Source organism: Herpailurus yagouaroundi, unplaced genomic scaffold, assembly GCF_014898765.1.
Source record: "Herpailurus yagouaroundi ecotype Mexico unplaced genomic scaffold, PumYag 166, whole genome shotgun sequence".
NCBI lineage: Eukaryota > Metazoa > Chordata > Mammalia > Carnivora > Felidae > Herpailurus > Herpailurus yagouaroundi.
Window position 1 is genome coordinate 27,137,503 of NW_024412407.1, and position 19,248 is coordinate 27,156,750.

At 41.0% G+C, this 19,248-nt stretch overlaps 2 protein-coding genes across 2 annotated transcripts in view; both read left to right on the forward strand.

Annotated features, from left to right (window-relative positions):
- The window catches only part of LOC121038834 (cationic amino acid transporter 3-like), a 104,835-nt gene that overhangs the window by 4,818 nt on the left and 80,769 nt on the right, over positions 1-19,248 (forward strand).
- On the forward strand, positions 7,309-9,567 carry LOC121038828 (cationic amino acid transporter 3-like). Its single transcript, XM_040488704.1, is given in 3 exon segments — positions 7,309-8,080; positions 8,082-9,290; positions 9,292-9,567. Coding segments are annotated over 3 exon segments (1,818 nt in total). The 5' UTR covers positions 7,309-7,547; the 3' UTR covers positions 9,368-9,567.

A 19,248-nucleotide genomic window follows, 5' to 3' on the forward strand; every position in this document is an offset into this window, starting at 1 on the left:
AGCAACCCAAATTCTTGGCATATATTCCAAGGAATTAAAAGCAGGGACTCAAAAAGACATTGTTACTCACAACAGCTAAAAGGTGAAAGAGCCCACATGCCCATCAGTGGATGGATGAATAAATAAGATGTGGGATATACAGGCAATGGAACACAATTCAGCCTTAAAAAAGAAGGACATTCTGACATATGCTATAACATGGGCTATAACCTTGAAGACTTTATGCTCAGTGAAATAGGCCAGTGACGAAGGGATAATATTGTATGATACCACTTTTACAAGGCACATAGTATAGTCAAATTTATAGAGACAGAATGTAGAATGCTGGGGGCCAGGGGCTGCAGGGAGGGAAAAACTGAGAGTTACTGCTTATGGGTGCAGAGTTTCAGCTGAGGAAGATGAACAATTTCTGGAGATGGATGGTGGTGACAGTTACACAACAGTGTGAAGGTGAGGCTGTCTTGGGTCACCCATTTTAAAATAATAAAACCCACTAGAGAACATCCTAACCTTTTCTTGCTTTTCTTTCCTCTGCTGCATTGATTGAAAATCTTACACAATATATATTTATATTTATATTATTTATTTATTTATTTATTTATTTATTTTTAATATGAAATTTCTTGTCAAATTGGTTTCCATACAACACCAGTGCTCATCCCAACAGGTGCCCTCCTCAATGCCCATCACCCACTTTCCCCTCCCTCCCACCCCCTATCAACCCTCAGTTTATTCTCAGTTTTTAAGAGCCTCTTATGGTTTGGCCTCCTCCCTCTCTATCTTTTTTTTTTCCTCCCTCTCCCCTATGGTCTTCTGTTAAGTTTCTCAGGATCCACATAAGAGTGGAAACATATGGTATCCATCTTTCTCTGTATGACTTATTTATTGTTTGCTTCCTACTGAAGGAATGTAAGCAACTTGAGTGGAGGGATGTTTGTGTTTTTCTTTGCTTTATTTGCAGTGCTAAATAATTGGGGACCACTATATTTGAATAAATAAATGAAAGACTATGATTGGACATAGACTTCTAGATAAAGTACAAAGAGAGAGAGAAAATGGGAAGATTCCATTTTTCATTGGTTTTGTTAACCAAGAGTCTTTTACCCTGGGATATGAGACTCAGCCCCAGTGTTCATGGTGGATTTTATTCTGTTTAGCTTTTCATATATATTCTGAACTGTTTCTGCTTTGGAAGTATTGGTTGTGCACATGCACCACACATTATTATTTAAAGCTCTTGCCCTGAACACAAAGCTTCTACTCTTGCATTCCTGACTGCCCTCTACCAGAGATGCAGGGCTGCTTGATTTAGGACTTTGTAACTCTGGGGAAGCTCAGCTATCCAAAAAGGCTTATACTGGTTTGTTTGGGAGCCACTGGTTCAGTTGGCTGGAGATTTTATTGTCTGTAAAACTTTTAAGAAGGCTGAGAGAATTTATATACTTTGGGATCAGGAAGGAGTTGTACTTGGATACAAAGGGATTGATATAAACTCTGGAGATGTTGCATTTAATGTCCATCTCTCTGAAATTTTTAGAGCTTGATTTAATTATTTAACAGCCTCAGTGCACTACTCTCAAGTCTTTTTCAAACTTCTAGCAAAGCAACTGGTATCCAAACTCTCTTTGAAGGTATTTAGGAGGAGCCACAAGGCCAACTTCCTGATTGGCAGAAGATTTAACACCCAACCCTGAGAACCAGTATAATTTGCTTACCTGGAAAAATTTTTTGAAAAGGAAACATCCAGAGTGAGGGCAATACCCTTCTTAGAGACAGAGGAGTGAACACAATGACCCCCCAGGACAAAGGGGAGTGAGTGGTGCTGGTTGACAAAGGAAGACACCCTTGCAACTTAAGTAGTGTACTGTTGGAATTGACATAAATTCTCCTTCTTAGTTATTTGGGATAGAACTTTTGTTTTGGAGTTTAGAAGGAGCTCAGAGACTGAGAGTAATATGGGCAGGAGTAAGGAAAGAAAGGGGAGCTGAGGGCATTATAGAATCCATAAAAGCTGACTTCCTTTTCCCTGGATCTTCTCTGCATTTCTTTCAGCATCTCCTTTTGCTAAGCACCTCCTTTGGGAGAGAATGCTTCCTAATTGAACTTAGATTCACAGACCCAGGTCCCTCATTGGGAAATTTCCTCAGGAAATTCTCTTGAAATAGATGATGGTGCATGTTCTAATGTCCTGTCTACACCTTGGTTTGGACCTTTCTTTCTTTGAAAAAGAAAAGTCCTACTTCCTGGAATTTTAAGGTATAGTAGTAAATAAATACATCTATATATTCATTTCCTCTGTCCTAAATGTCTCTTATACTCGTTTGGCACGCTTATGAGCAGATATTTTTCCTGGGTAATGAGAGTTGGAGATGAGACTGTGGCATCCAGAAGGAGAAGGGATATAGATCCTGGCCCTGCCTCCTAGAAGCTTTTAGGAGAAGCTTTTAGCTTTTAGACTGTAAGGAATTTCAGTGACTCACACAAGGCACCATCAGACAGAAAGGGAAAATCAGTTTCAGCTGTGCATCAGGATGGACTGTAAGTACTGGTGGGAAGAGGAGGAAAGTTGGAGATGGGCATCAGTCAAGATGGCTTAGGCAAGGCTTTGTAGATGCAGAGGAAGGCTGTAGAATAGGGTTGAGAAGAGCTGGAGGGTCAATATGGACAGAAAAGAGTGAGGATGGCCTCCATGGCAGGACAGGCAACTTTCCCAGTACCAAGTCTCATCCCACGAAGAGTAAGTCAGGATGTAAGGAGGTGATGAGCCTGAGGGTAGGGGGAGAATTACAGCAGGACTCTGACAATTGGGTCAGAGAGTCTGGACTGAATATAAACTGTTGGACTAATTGCAGATTATTGCACAGGGAAAGGGCATTTCTAAACATGGAGTTTGAGGGTAATGTTTCTCTGTGTTGTAATAAGTTGGGTTTGTGGTAGGCTCTCTCAGGATTCCCAATCCATGGGTTTGTTTTGTCTTCTATAAGTTCAGTTGTTCATTTGTTTGTCTGCCTGCATCTGTTGAAGTAAAATAGACATGATTATTTAATTCCCAGATGTTTTTTTTTTTCCTGTGGGGTGCTTCTCTGGATCATCATACTTTGTCTTTATCCCACTTTCCCTCATCTTCAGTAAAGGTGGGAAGAATACAAGGACGACCTTGCACAACAAAGTTGAGGGAAACAGAAATGATCAAAAGCATTAGCCATCTCTAAACCTGCCGTTCAGATGGTCCTCCGGGATTCCTGCTCAGGGCCCATGGGTGGACTTCAGAAGAGTGTAGAATATTATTTTGAGGTGACCAACATCAGAGGGCTCTGTGATTCAACAAATGTGAAGAACCACTGTCATGTCTTTGTGGGGAGGTGGTTGTCTGGATATGGTTCCTCAGAGGGAGTAAAGAGGTACAAGCATCCTTAGTGCCCAGTAAGAAGCCTTCAGAGACAAGGAGCTGAAGGAGAAAGAGGAATTGGGAAAAGGGAAATGGGTTCAGAGGGAACTGGTGGGAGGGGTGTCCCATCTTCCCTTGTTTTCCACCCTTTTTCTAGCGGGTAGTCTTTCTCTGTATTCTCCATGTCCTGATGATTATAGGATCCAGTTACCCTTCAATTAAAATATATTGACTGCCTGCCATTTATCATGCCCTAAACCCTGTACTCTCACATTTTCTCATGCAATTTCTTTGTTAAACCTGTAGTGCAGAGTGGAGTCAACAGCTCCCTCAGTCATGAACTATTAGCCCCATTGCTTCCTGTCAGACCCCTTTACAAAATGTGTTTTATTTTCCCCTTTCATTCCTATCTCTATTCTCATTTCCCCTCCTCACAGTGGGGGGTGGGGAGGGTACTTACTTTCCTGTATTTAATAAATGATCTTCCAGTCTATGCTCTACATGTGTATTTAGATACATCCATCCACTCAACAACTACAGTGCTGACTATGTGTGTATTCTTAATTCCACTAAGATTGTGCTTCAGGGTGGTGGACCCAGTTAATTTCCCAAGAGCAGTACATTACAGTTTGTATCTTTTCATGGAATTATCATACTGATCCAATAAGGGAAGTAAAGTAAGGTTCCTTATGGATGAGGAAACTGAGGCTTAGAGATATTAAGCAAATTACCCTAGTTTATGTAGTCAAGCACAAGAGCCAGCGCTTATATCCAAAATCTCTCATATAATGTTCAACGCTTTTACCACTGTAGTACGCAGCACTGACTCTTCCAGAAATAAGATGAGGCATCTGCCTCATTATGTATTATTATTATTATTATTATTATTATTATTATTATTATTACTATTATTATTATATTTGAGCCTTGGATATTTGGATGCCTGGTCTAACTCAATAAGCCTAGGACCCCCAAGGGTTTAGCACCAGCATGTAAGAGGGTGTCTAATTAGAGTTCTTAGAGTTTCAAAGTAAATTATGGAATAAAACTGTTTTTATTGTTTCATGAGGACTAGCTAACAGGCTTGGGTTTTAGTGGGTGATTTTGAGGCTAGACATTTATAAAGACTAATTTTCAAAGTTTGGGGACTGTGAATCATATTTAAATATTAAGTATTAGGTAGAATATATTAAGTACATATTATATGCTATTTACTGAGCGAAGTACTTTACAGGCATCATTTCACTAAATCCTGACAACAACTCTATGAGGTATTTACTTTTACTCCCATTTGACTGTTGTGAAAACTAACACACTGAGAGGTGAGCTAATTTGTCCACAGTCACCCAACTATGAGGTTGAGTTTTGACTTGAACCTGAACCATCTACCTGCAGAGCCTTACTCTTGACTACTAAACTGTGCTGCCTTCCTGTGAAGGAAGCTTTACAATATCTTTGCTTTGAAATTGATGATAATTTCTTGTCATTTGGGGTGGTTTAGAGCAGTCATGGGAAGTACATTGCTAGTTGGAAAAGAATTCCAGAAGGAGAGGTTATGAAGTTTGAAAGTGTCCCCCAGTTGTCTTCATTATGCCTCCCTGTGTCCCATGAAGTGAGACCTCTGCCTTAGGACATCCTACCTATATTTTAATGCCTGAGTATGATGCCTTCAAAAAAGTGGGGATTCTCTAACTGGGCATGGGTGGTTCATTGCATATAACCCAAGGCAACCTGATAGTTTCAAGACAAGTGTCCTCAAAAGGAAAGAATTCTTTATCACCCTGTGTGAATCATACTTGCCAGGAATTATCTGTGGTCAAAGTTTTATCACAGTTGGTTTTTCTTCCACACTTTACATTTTGCTTGCCTTCTACAGGGAAGATGATACCATTTATATATTTACATTAGCTGGGTTTATAAAGATTGCTTGGCTACAAAGTATATACTCAAAATCAAGTAGATAAGAATATTTGATTATGTGCTCTTTCAGATTTCTCTTCTCTGTTTATACATTTGTTCAACAAATATTTTTTGTGCACCTAACTCACAGTCTAATGGAGGAGACTGGCAGCTGACCTAAAATGTTGATATATTAGAATAAATGGCACATGGGGTAAGCCGGGCGCTAGGAGACTCGTAAGGGTAAGGGTAAGGGCAGCATAAGTGTCAAGGGAGACTTCCTAGGGAAGCAATCTCTGAGCTGAGAACTGAAAGAGAAGTGGGGGTTAGCTATAGGAAGAAAACAAGGGGGCATTAGAGGCAAAGGAATGGGGTCAGTATAGAATTTCATGGCTGAATGCAGGAACTGGGCAGGAGATGAGGTTGGAGGAATCAGTAACAGGTAAGACTATGAAGGAAGGGCATTGGTGAACCACAGGAGGTTTGGAAGCCTGGGGGTGGGTGGAGACACATCAATCACATTCATAGTGCAAAAAGTTCCATGGCTTAATTGACCTTCCTTATTGGTCAGATGTGTTTGTTGGTACATCATAACATTGGAACTGGTAAATGGCAAATAAGGAATCTAGATGGATTTGTAGGTGGAAGTCCAACCAATACCAAGCGTACCTTCTGATAATGTATAAAAAATATTTTTCAATTTTGACTTGATTATTCTGTCTTTACAAACCTCTGACAACATTTGCTAAAAATTCTCTCAAAATCAAAGCCTGAGTAGAGAGGAAAGTGAGGGCTGCATGACTTTGTGTTCTCTGTTTTCCACTACTTTTCTGGGGCATTGCTGTGAATTGTTCATCCAAAACTTATTCTCCTTGAGGAGGGGCCATTTGAATAGCAGCAGGGGAGGAGGCGAAAAGAAGAACCACATGTGGTGTACATTAATTAAGAAAATATATTTAGTATAGTCAGACAATGGTTTGTGGGAGTTAAAAATAACTCCTTGTGAAAAAATTACTAAGGAGTTACAATTAGTGTTTTAACACAAGTTCACAGAGCAGGGCAGATTCCAAGGCTGCTGAAAACTGACATCACAGATGGTGCAGGGTGTTTATAGAGCACAGTGAGGCCACTGAGGAGACCATCTGCAGAAATGAGCTCACCTTCTCTCCTAGAAGCCAGAGAGGGAGGAGACAGAGGGAATTGTTTTGGTTGTGAGCTATGAGCTAGGTGACTTATTTCTTTTATCTCTACCCCTCATACTCTCTTAACTGTGGACATAAAACATGTGGTGAATTTTTGTTTGGCTGTTTTGGGTGAGGTTTATTGAATGTCAGGATTCACAAAATTGCCTTTCTGTCTCTTCTCCCTTTAATGTACCCTTGGTTGGCTGCTTCATCCATTTCGCCAGTGTTTTATCACCAGACAGCATGTTTCTCTCTTTCATACTGGTGTTTATGAAGGCCCTGCCCCTTTCTCCCCCTTCATGTCTTCTCACAGCACCCCATGTGGGCCTAAGTGGGTAAAGAAAAGGGTTGGAGTGTATATCCTTTGCCATCAGTACAGCTAAATGAATGATACAGCATGAGGAGAAAGGGGGCCATAGTGACGTCTGACATTGGCTAGCTGATTTGGGGGCTAAGGGTTTTAAGATTGGGGGACCAATATTTGTATTTTAAATTCAGATGGTATTTAAAATATGGTTCTATAACTGCAATGAGGCCCTCTCATCTGTGAATTAATGTGTCATAACTCATGTTCAAGTACCACACAAACATCCATGGTGTGAATGATTACACAATAAATTCAAACCCTGTTGTGTCTTACAGCTTAATTAGTACATGAAGCTACATGAGTTAGTTGAACCCATGTGAGATTATGTCATATGGTGTGTAAAAATGGAAATGTTGGGAAGTATTTTGCAGTTTTTCAGGGGAGAAAGCAGGGTTGATTTTTCTATGATGTCTTTAGTGTCAGTTTCTATATTTGTGCTCAACAAGTGATGTTGGACTTCTGAGCTTTTGTTGCCTGGTTGAACACAATTGTTCAGTATGAATTTATTGTTTATTTAGGCATTATGGAGGGATGACAGACACCAGGAGAAATACAAAACAGGATCTTTGAGGCCTGACCAATGGACTGTGGCAGCCCCAACTCGACTTAGCTTAATTCAGCCTCACCAAACATGATCCCAGACTGATCCCAGACTACATGGGCTTGATACAGCTGTCTGATCCTAGAATCTTCTTCAATTCCAGCTAGAATGCTGTATCAGATACTTCGCAGATTTTTTCAAAAGCTTGTATGCAAAAATACGCCAACAGAGCATGGGATTCAAGTTAACATCCACCTGAGCACTCTGGATTTAGTTGCCCTCGGTGTGGGCCGCACAGTGGGTATAGGTGTGTATGTCCTGGCTGGGGAGGTGGCTAGCAGTCAAGCAGGGCCATCCATTGTGATCTGCTTTTTGGTGGCTGGCCTATCTTCTGTGTTGGCTGGGCTGTGCTATGCAGAGATTAGTGCCCGTACCCAGGTTCCCCATTCTGGCTCTGCATATCTCTACAGCTTTGTCACTATAGGTGAACTCTGGGCTTTCCTCAGTGGCTGGAACCTCATCCTCTCCTTTGTTGCTGATACAGCCATTGTGGCCTGTGCCTGGACCTTAGTTTTTGCCAACCTGATTGGGAACCAGATCGCTCAGACTCTTAATGAGAACATCTCACCTCATGTTCCCCAAGTACTTGCAGAATATCTAGGCTTCATTGTTGGGGGCCTAATGTTGTTACTCATCGAATTGCAGACTGCCATTTCATACATTTTTCCTGGTTGCCAAAGTGATTACATTGGTGAAACTTTTGGTTCATGGTTTTGTCATCATCTCTGGCTTCATTAAGGGAGACCTGCAAAACTGGAAACTCACAGAAGACGACTATGTAAAAGCTGGGCTCAATGACACCTCAAACTTGGGCCCTCTGGGCTCTGGAGGATTTGTGCCATTTGGCTTTGAGGGGATTCTCCGTGGAACAGCTACCTGTTTCTATGCATTTATAGGTTTCAGCATCATTCTTACAACAGTCAAGAAAGAGCAGAATTCCCAGTGTTCCATCCCCATGGGCATTATGATTTCACTGTTCATCTGCTTTGTGCTGTATTGTGGTGTCTCCTCAGCACTTACGCTTATGGTGCCTTACTATCAGCTTCAACGTGGGAGCACCTTGCCTGAGGCATTTTTCCTTATTGGCTGGGTACCTGCGTACTATGTTGTAGCTTTTGGATTTTTCTGTAGTCTTTCTGCCAGCCTTTTGAGCTTTATGTTCCCCATTCATCGGTTGATACACATGATGGCAAAAGATGGCCTCCTGTTCCCTGTCCTTGCTAGAGTGTGTACTGGCTCATACTCCCGCATCATGGCTTCTATGATATTTAGTATTATTGCAGCAAACATGGCATTCTTCTTGGAACTCACTGATCTTGTGGACCTCAGGTCACTTGAGTCTCTGCTAGCTTATTCCCTGGTTGCTCTTTGTGTTCTCATCCTTCGATATCAGCAGAGTGGAGGAAATGAACCAATGGTTCAGGAGGAGAATGGACCGGCAGCAGAGAGGCTAACTCTACAAGGACTACTTTTTCCAGGCAGCCCCACCCCCACTCCACTCTCTGGCCGGGTTGTCTGTGTTTGCTCCGCACTGCTTGCTCTGCTGCTAATTCTTCTTGGCTTGGTGCTGGCCCAGTGGCCAATTCTGCTTTCTGGAGACCCAGTGTGGATTTCAGTGGTTGTGCTGCTCCTGGTACTCATCACTGGGCTTACTGGGGTCGTCTGGAGACAGCCTCAGAGCTCCAGTTCCCTTCACTTTAAGGTCCCTGCTCTGCCTCTTCTCCCACTACTGAGCATCTTCATGAATGTTTACCTTATGATGCAGATGACAGCTGCCACCTAGGCCCGATTTGGTGTCTGGACGCTGATTGGGTTTGCTATCTACTTCAGCTATGGGATCCAGCACAGCCTGGTCTATTAACCCCACCTAAGTTAAGGCCAAAACTGTAGACCTTGAACTCAGCAGTGCCAGTACATATTCTGCTTGATAAAATACACCTGAATGCAGTCTGGTCCCTTTGCATAATAGTGGAGAGTATTTTTGAGCACATAGAAAGTTAGGTCTCCCATGGGATGCTGATGTGGGGGAACACTAATAGAGCTCTGTATTTATTGTGGAATGAAGGATGTGGCTTTGCTCTTTCTTCTTTATTATTTCTTACTTGTATATTTGTTAATTATTTCTATAGTTGTTTACTGGCTTTTAAAAAAATATTAAAAAAACTAGGGGTGCCTGGGTCGCTCAGTTAGTTAAGCATCCAACTTTGATTCAGGTCATAATCTCACAGTCCGTGAGTTTGAGCCCCACGTCAGGTCTGTGCTGACAGCTCACAGCCTGGAGCCTGCTTCAGATTCTGTGTCTCCCTCTCTCTCTGAACATACCTTACTTGTGCATGCTCTCTCTCTCTCAAAAATAAATAAATATTAAAAATTTTTAAATTATTTTCATTTTATTTGGTTAAATATTCAGTAGCTGGGGGAGGGGCACCTGGTTGGCTTAGTCAGTAGAGCATGCAACTTTTGATCTCACAGTGGTGAGATTGAGCTCCTCATTGGGTATAGGGATTACTTTAAAATACATCCAGTAGCATAATTACTGGATTGTATGGTATGTATTTTAATTTTTTGAGGAAGCTCCATACTGTTTTGCATAGTAGCTGTACCAATTTACATTCCCACCAACAATGTGTGAGGCCTCCTTTTTCTCAATTTCCTCAACAACACTAGTTATTTTGTATTTTTTATTTTATCCATTCTTACAGGTGTAAAGATATATCTCACAGTGATTTTAATTTACATTTACCTGATGATTAGTGATGCTAGTACCTTTTCTTATGTCTTTGGCCATCTATTTCTTCTTTGGGAAAATTCAATTCATGTCCTATGCTGAATTATTTTTTTAATTTGGATTTCTTACTTGGATTATTTGGTTTTTTTTGGTGTTGAGTTATATAAGATATTTATGTATTTTATATTAAACTTTTTTTTGTATATATCATTTGGAAATATCTTCTCCCATTCAGTTGGTTGCCTTTTGTTTTGTTTATGGTTTCCATTTCTGTTGCAAAAGCTTTTTAGTTACATGAATTTGAAAAGATATATGCAACCCTATGTTTATTGCAGCATTATATACCAAAACCAGGAAATGAATGCAACCAAAGTATACAAGTGTCTATTGATATATGAATGGATCAAGAAGGTGTGAGATACACACACACACACACACACACACACACACACACACACACAATGGAATATTACTCACCCAATACACACAGTGGAATATTACTTGGCCACTAAAAGGAATGGAATCTTGCCATTTTTAATAACATGGATGAACCTACAAAGTATAATGCTAAATAAAATAAGTCAGTCAGAGAAACAAATACCATATGTTTTCACCCTATGTGGAATTTAAGAAATAAAACAATCTTTAAGGAAAATAACACATAAAAAAATTTAAAAAAATCCACTCCAGACTCCTAAATACAGGAAAAAAAATACTGGTGGTTGCCAAAGGGGAGGTAAGCAGGGGAATAGGTGAAATAGATAAAAGGAATTAAAAGCACACTTGTCTTTTTTTAAAAATTTTTAATGTTTTTATTTATTTTTGCGACAGAGAGAGACAAAGGATGAGCAGGGGAGGGGCAGAGAGAGAGGGAGACAAAGAATTGGAAGCAGGCTCCAGGATCTGAGCTGTCAGCACAGAGCCCGATGCGGGGCTTGAACCCACAGACTGTGAGATCATAACCTGAGCCGAAGTCAGATGCTTAACCGACTGAGCCACCCAGGCTCCCCAAGAGCACACTTGTCTTAATTACACTGAGAAATGTGTGGAATTGTTGAATCATTATATAGTAGACATGGAGCATATAATAATCCTGTATATTAGAAATAAAATACCTAGAAAAATGAAATAAAAAAGATGAAAATGGCCTCTGACATTAATGAGGGTATATTTTATTTCTTTTTTTTAATTATTATTATTTTTTTAAATTTACATCCCAGTTAGTTAGCATATACTGCAACAATAATTTCAGGAGTAGATTCCATAGTGCCCCTTACCCATGTAGCCCATCCCACCTCCCACAAACCCTCCAGTAACCCTCTGATTGTTCTCCATTTTTATGAGTCTCTTATGTTTTGTCCCCCTCCATGTTTTTATATTATTTTTGTTTCCCTTCCCTTATATTCATCTGTTTTGTCTCTTAAATTCGTCATATGAGAAGTCATATAATATTTGTCTTTCTCCGACTAATTTAACTTAGCATAATACCCTCCAGTTCCATCCACGTAGCTGCAAATGGCAAGATTTCATTCTTTTTGATTGCCAAGTAATAATCCATTGTATATATACACCACATCTTCTTTATCCACTCATCCATCGATGGACATTTGGGCTCCTTCCATATTTTGGCTATTGTTGATAGTGCTGCTATAAACATTGGGGTGCATGTGTTCCTTTGAAATAGCACACCTGGATCCCGTGGATAAATAACTAGTAGTGCAATTGTTGGGTCCTAGGGTAGTTCTGTTTTTAGTTTTTTTGAAGAACCTCCATACTGTTTTCCTGAGTGGCTTCATCAGCTTGTATTGCCACCAACAATGCAAAAGAGATCCTCTTTCTCTGCATCCTCACCAACATCCGTCATCGCCTGAGTTGTTAATGTTAGCCATTCTGACAGGTGTCAGGTGGTATCTCATTGTGGTTTTGATTTGCATTTCCTGATGATGAGTGAAGTTGAGCATTTTTTCATGTCGGTTGGCCATCTGAATGTCTTCTTTGGAGAAGTGTCTATTCATGTCTTTTGCCCATTTCTTCACTGGATTATTTGTTTTTTGGGTGTTGAGTTGGATAAATTCTTTATAGATTTTGGATACTAACCTTTTATCTCATATGTGATTCACAAATCTTCTCCCATTCCGTTGGTTGCCTTTTAGTTTTGCTGATTGTTTCTTTCACTGTGCAGAAGCTTTTTATTTTGATGAGGTCCTAGTTGTTCATTTTTGTTTTTGTTTCCCTTGCCTTTGGAGATGTGTTGAGTAAGAAGTTGCTGCGGCCAAGATTAAAGAGGTTTTTGCCTTCTTTCTCCTTGAGGATTTTGATGGCTTCCTGTCTTATATTGAGGCCTTTCATCCATTTTGAGTTTATCATTGTGTATGGTGTAAGAAAGTGGTCCAGGTTCATTCTTCTTCAAGTCTTTGTCCAGTTTTCCCAGCACCACTTGCTAAGGAGACTATTTTTATTCCATAGGATATTCTTTCCTGCTTTGCAAGGATTAGTTGGCCATACATTTGTGGGTCCATTTCTGGGTTCTCTATTCTGTTCCATTGATCTGAGTGTGTTCTTGTGCCAGTACCATACTGTCTTGATGATTACAGCTTTGTAGTATAGCTTGAAGTCTGGGATTGTGATGCCTCCTGCTTTGGTTTTCTTTTTCAAGATTGCTTTGGCTAGTCAGGGTCTTTTCTTGTTCCATACAAATTTTAGGATTATTTGTTCTAGCTCTGTGAAGAATTCTGGTGTTATTTTGATAGGGATTGAATTGAATATGTAGATTGCTTTGGGTAGTATTGACATTTTAACAATATTTGTTCTTCCTATTCAGGAGCTTGGAGTCTTTTTCTATTTTTTTTGTGTCTTCTTCCATTTCTTTCATAAGCTTTCTATAGTTTTCAGCATATAGATTTTTCACCTCTTTGGTTAGATATATTCCTAACTATTTTATGGGTTTTGGTGCAATTGTAAATGGGATCAATTCCTTGATTTCTTTTTCTGTTGCTTCATTGTTGGTGTATAGGAACGCAACCAATTTCTGTGCATTGATTTTATTTTATTTTATTTTATTTTTTATTTTTATTTATTTATTTATTTATTTATTTTATTTATATATGAAATTTATTGTCAAATTGGTTTCCATACAACACCCAGTGCTCATCCCAAAAGGTGCCCTCCTCAATACCCATCACCCACCTTCTCCTCCCTCCCACCCCCCATCAACCCTTAGTTTGTTCTCAGTTCTCAACAGTCTCTTATGCTTTGGCTCTCTCCCACTCTAACCTCTTTTTTTTTTTTTCCTTCCCCTCCCCCATGGGTTCCTGTTAAGTTTCTCAGGATCCACATAAGAGTGAAACCATATGGTATCTGTCTTTCTCTGTATGGCTTATTTCACTTAGCATCACACTCTCCAGTTCCATCCATGTTGCTACAAAAGGCCATATTTCATTTTTTCTCATTGCCACATAGTATTCCATTGTGTATATAAACCACAATTTCTTTATCCATTCATCGGTTGATGGACATTTAGGCTCTTTCCATAATTTGGCGATTGTTGAGAGTGCTGCTATGAACATTGGGGTACAAGTGCCCCTATGCATCAGTACTCCTGTGTCCCTTGGATAAATTCCTAGCAGTGCTATTGCTGGGTCATAGGGTAGGTCTATTTTTAATTTTCTGAGGAACCTCCACACTGCTTTCCAGAGTGGCTGCACCAATTTGCATTCCCACCAACAGTGCAAGAGGGTTCCCGTTTCTCCACATCCTCTCCAGCATCTAGAGTCTCCTGATTTGTTCATTTTGGCCACTCTGACTGGCGTGAGGTGATACCTGAGTGTGGTTTTGATTTGTATTTCCCTGATAAGGAGCGACGCTGAACATCTTTTCATGTGCCTGTTGGCCATCCGGATGTCTTCTTTAGAGAAGTGTCTATTCATGTTTTCTGCCCATTTCTTCACTGGGTTATTTGCTTTTCGGGTGTGGAGTTTGGTGAGCTCTTTATAGATTTTGGATACTAGCCCTTTGTCCGATATGTCATTTGCAAATATCTTTTCCCATTCCGTTGGTTGCCTTTTAGTTTTGTTGGTTGTTTCCTTTGCTGTGCAGAAGCTTTTTATCTTCATAAGGTCCCAGTAATTCACTTTTGCTTTTAATTCCCTTGCCTTTGGGGATGTGTCGAGTAAGAGATTGCTACGGCTGAGGTCAGAGAGGTCTTTTCCTGCTTTCTCCTCTAAGGTTTTGATGGTTTCCTGTCTCACATTCAGGTCCTTTATCCATTTTGAGTTTATTTTTGTGAATGGTGTGAGAAAGTGGTCTAGTTTCAATCTTCTGCATGTTGCTGTCCAGTTCTCCCAGCACCATTTGTTAAAGAGACTGTCTTTTTTCCATTGGATGTTCTTTCCTGCTTTGTCAAAGATGAGTTGGCCATACGTTTGTGGGTCTAGTTCTGGGGTTTCTATTCTATTCCATTGGTCTATGTGTCTGTTTTTGTGCCAATACCATGCTGTCTTGATGATGACAGCTTTGTAGTAGAGGTTAAAGTCTGGGATTGTGATGCCTCCTGCTTTGGTCTTCTTCTTCAAAATTACTTTGGCTATTCGGGGCCTTTTGTGGTTCCATATGAATTTTAGGATTGCTTGTTCTAGTTTCGAGAAGAATGCTGGTGCAATTTTGATTGGGATTGCATTGAATGTGTAGATAGCTTTGGGTAGTATTGACATTTTGACAATATTTATTCTTCCAATCCATGAGCAGGGAATGTCTTTCCATTTCTTTAAATCTTCTTCAATTACCTTCATAAGCTTTCTATAGTTTTCAGCATACAGATCCTTTACATCTTTGGTTAGATTTATTCCTAGGTATTTTATGCTTCTTGGTGCAATTGTGAATGGGATCAGTTTCCTTATTTGTCTTTCTGTTACTTCATTGTTAGTGTATAAGAATGCAACTGATTTCTGTACATTGATTTTGTATCCTGCAACTTTGCTGAATTCATGTATCAGTTCTAGCAGACTTTAGGTGGAGTCTATCGGATTTTCCATGTATAATATCATGTCATCTGCAAAAAGCGAAAGCTTGACTTCATCTTTGCCAATTTTGATGCCTTTGATTTCCTTTTGTTGTCTGATTGCTGATGCTAGAACTTCCAGCACTATGTTAAACAACAGCGGTGAGAGTGGGCATCCCTGTCGTGTTCCTGATCTCAGGGAAAAGGCTCTCAGTTTTTCCCCGTTGAGGATGATGTTAGCTGTGGGCTTTTCATAAATGGCTTTTATGATCTTTAAGTATGTTCCTTCTATCCCGACTTTCTCAAGGGTTTTTATTAAGAAAGGGTGCTGGATTTTGTCAAAGGCCTTTTCTGCATCGATTGACAGGATCATATGGTTTTTCTCTTTTTTTTTGTTAATGTGATGTATCACGTTGATTGATTTGCGAATGTTGAACCAGCCCTGCATCCCAGGAATGAATCCCACTTGATCATGGTGAACAATTCTTTTTATATGCCGTTGAATTCGATTTGCTAGTATCTTATTGAGAATTTTGGCATCCGTATTCATCAGGGATATTGGCCTGTAGTTCTCTTTTTTTACTGGGTCTCTGTCTGGTTTAGGAATCAAAGTAATACTGGCTTCATAGAATGAGTCTGGAAGTTTTCCTTCCCTTTCTATTTCTTGGAATAGCTTGAGAAGGATAGGTATTATCTCTGCTTTAAACGTCTGGTAGAACTCCCCTGGGAAGCCATCTGGTCCTGGACTCTTATTTGTTGGGAGATTTTTGATAACCGATTCAATTTCTTCGCTGGTTATGGGTCTGTTCAAGCTTTCTATTTCCTCCTGATTGAGTTTTGGAAGAGTGTGGGTGTTCAGGAATTTGTCCATTTCTTCCAGGTTGTCCAATTTGTTGGCATATAATTTTTCATAGTATTCCCTGATAATTGTTTGTATCTCTGAGGGATTGGTTGTAATAATTCCATTTTCATTCATGATTTTATCTATTTGGGTCATCTCCCGTTTCTTTTTGAGAAGCCTGGCTAGAGGTTTGTCAATTTTGTTTATTTTTTCAAAAAACCAACTCTTGGTTTCGTTGATCTGCTCTACAGTTTTTTTAGATTCTATATTGTTTATTTCTGCTCTGATCTTTATTATTTCTCTTCTTCTGCTGGGTTTAGGCTGCCTTTGCTGTTCTGCTTCTATTTCCTTTAGGTGTGCTGTTAGATTTTGTATTTGGGATTTTTCTTGTTTCTTGAGATAGGCCTGGATTGCAATGTATTTTCCTCTCAGGACTGCCTTCGCTGCATCCCAAAGCGTTTGGATTGTTGTATTTTCATTTTCGTTTGTTTCCATATATTTTTTAATTTCTTCTCGAATTGCCTGGTTGACCCACTCATTCGTTAGTAGGGTGTTCTTTAACCTCCATGCTTTTGGAGGTTTTCCAGACTTTTTTCTGTGGTTGATTTCCAGCTTCATAGCATTGTGGTCTGAAAGTATGCATGGTATGATTTCAATTCTTGTAAACTTATGAAGGGCTGTTTTGTGACCCAGTATATGATCTATCTTGGAGAATGTTCCATGTGCACTCGAGAAGAAAGTATATTCTGTTGCTTTGGGATGCAGAGTTCTAAATAGATCTGTCAAGTCCATCTGATCCAATGTCTCATTCAGGGCCCTTGTTTCTTTATTGACCGTGTGTCTAGATGATCTATCCCTTTCTGTAAGTGGGGTGTTAAAGTCCCCTGCAATTACCACATTCTTATCAATAAGGTTGCTTGTGTTTATGAGTAATTGTTTTATATATTTGGGCGCTCCGGTATTCGGCGCATAGACATTTATAATTGTTAGCTCTTCCTGATGGATAGACCCTGTCACTATTATATAATGTCCTTCTTCATCTCTTGTTACAGCCTTTAATTTAAAGTCTAGTTTGTCTGATATAAGTATGGCTACTCCAGCTTTCTTTTGGCTTCCAGTAGCATGATAAATAGTTCTCCATCCCCTCACTCTCAATCTAAAGGTGTCCTCAGGTCTAAAATGAGTCTCTTGTAGACAGCAAATAGATGGGTCTTGTTTTTTTATCCATTCTGATACCCTATGTCTTTTGGTTGGCGCATTTAATCCATTTACATTCAGTGTTATTATAGAAAGATATGGGTTTAGAGTCATTGTGATGTCTGTATGTTTTATGCTTGTAGTGATGTCTCTGGTACTTTGTCTCACAGGGTCCCCCTTAGGATCTCTTGTAGGGCTGGTTTCGTGGTGACAAATTCCTTCAGTTTTTGTTTGCTTGGGAAGACCTTTATCTCTCCTTCTATTCTAAATGACAGGCTTGCTGGATAAAGGATTCTCGGCTGCATATTTTTTCTGTCTAGCAAACTGAAAATCTCGTGCCAATCCTTTCTGGCCTGCCAAGTTTCAAAAGAGAGATCAGTCACGAGTCTTATAGGTCTCCCTTTATATGTGAGGGCACGTTTACCCCTTGCTGCTTTCAGAATTTTCTCTTTATCCTTGTATTTTGCCAGTTTCACTATGATATGTCGTGCAGAAGATCGATTCAAGTTACGTCTGAAGGGAGTTCTCTGTGCCTCTTGGATTTCAATGCCTTTTTCCTTCCCCACTTCAGGGAAGTTCTCAGCTATTATTTCTTCAAGTACCCCTTCAGCACCTTTCCCTCTCTCTTCCTCCTCTGGGATACCAATTATGCGTATATTATTTCTTTTTAGTGTATCACTTAGTTCTCTAATTTTCCCCTCATACTCCTGGATTTTTTTATCTCTCTTTTTCTCAGCTTCCTCTTTTTCCATAACTTTATCTTCTAGTTCACCTATTCTCTCCTCTGCCTCTTCAATCCGAGCCGTGGTGGTTTCCATTTTGTTATGCATTTCGTTTAAAGTGTTTTTCAGCTCCTCGTGACTGTTCCTTAGTCCCTTGATCTCTGTAGCAAGAGATTCTCTGCTGTCAGCTATACTGTTTTCAAGCCCAGCGATTAATTTTATGACTATTATTCTAAATTCACTTTCTGTTATATTATTTAAATCCTTTTTGATCAGCTCATTAGCTGTTGTTATTTCCTGGAGATTCTTCTGAGGGGAATTCTTCCGCTTGGTCATTTTGGATAGTCCCTGGCGTGGTGAGGACCTGCAGGGCACTTCCCCTGTGCTGTGGTGTATAACTGGAGTTGGTGGGCGGAGCCGCAGTCAGACCTGATGTCTGCCCCCAGCCCACCGCTGGGGCCACAGTCAGACTGGTGCGTGCCTTCTCTTCCCCTCTCCTAGGGGCGGGATTCACTGTGGGGTGGGGTGGCCCGTCTGGGCTACTTGCACACTGCCAGGCTTGTGATGCTGGGGATCTGGCGTCTTAGCTGGGGTGGGTAGGCAAGGTGCACAGGGGCAGGAGGGGCAGGCTTAGCTTGCTTCTCCTTAGGTGATCCGCTTCAGGAGGGGCCCTGTGGCAGCAGCAGGGAGTCAGATCCGCTGCCGGAGGTTTGGCTCCGCAGAAGCGCAGAGTTGGGTGTTTGCGCGGAGCGAGCAAGTTCCCTGGCGGGAACTGGTTCTCTTTGGGATTTTGGCTGGGGGATGGGCGGGGAAGATGGCGCTGGCGAGCGCCTTTGTTCCCCACCAAACTGAGCTCTGTCGTCCGGGGGCTCAGCAGCTTTCCTTCCCTGTGTCCTCCAGCCTTCCCGCTTTCTGAGCAGAGCTGTTAACTTATGACCTCCCAGCCGCTAAGTCGCGCTTGCTGCCGGAACACAGTCCGTCAGGCCCCTCCGCTTTTTGCAAGCCAGACTCGGGGGCTCTGCTTGGCCGGCGAGCCGCCCCTCCGCCCCGGCTCCCTCCCGCCAGTCCGTGGAGCGCGCACCGCCTCGCCGCCCTTCCTACCCTCTTCCGTGGGCCTCTCGTCTGCGCTTGGCTCCGGCGACTCCGTTCTGCTAATCCTCTGGTGGTTTTCTGGGTTATTTAGGCAGGTGTAGGTGGAATCTAAGTGATCAGCAGGACGCGCGGTGAGCCCAGCGTCCTCCTACGCCGCCATCTTCCTCTCCAGCCTCTGGTACAATTGAATCTTGCCATTTTTAATAACATGGATGAACCTACAAAGTATAATG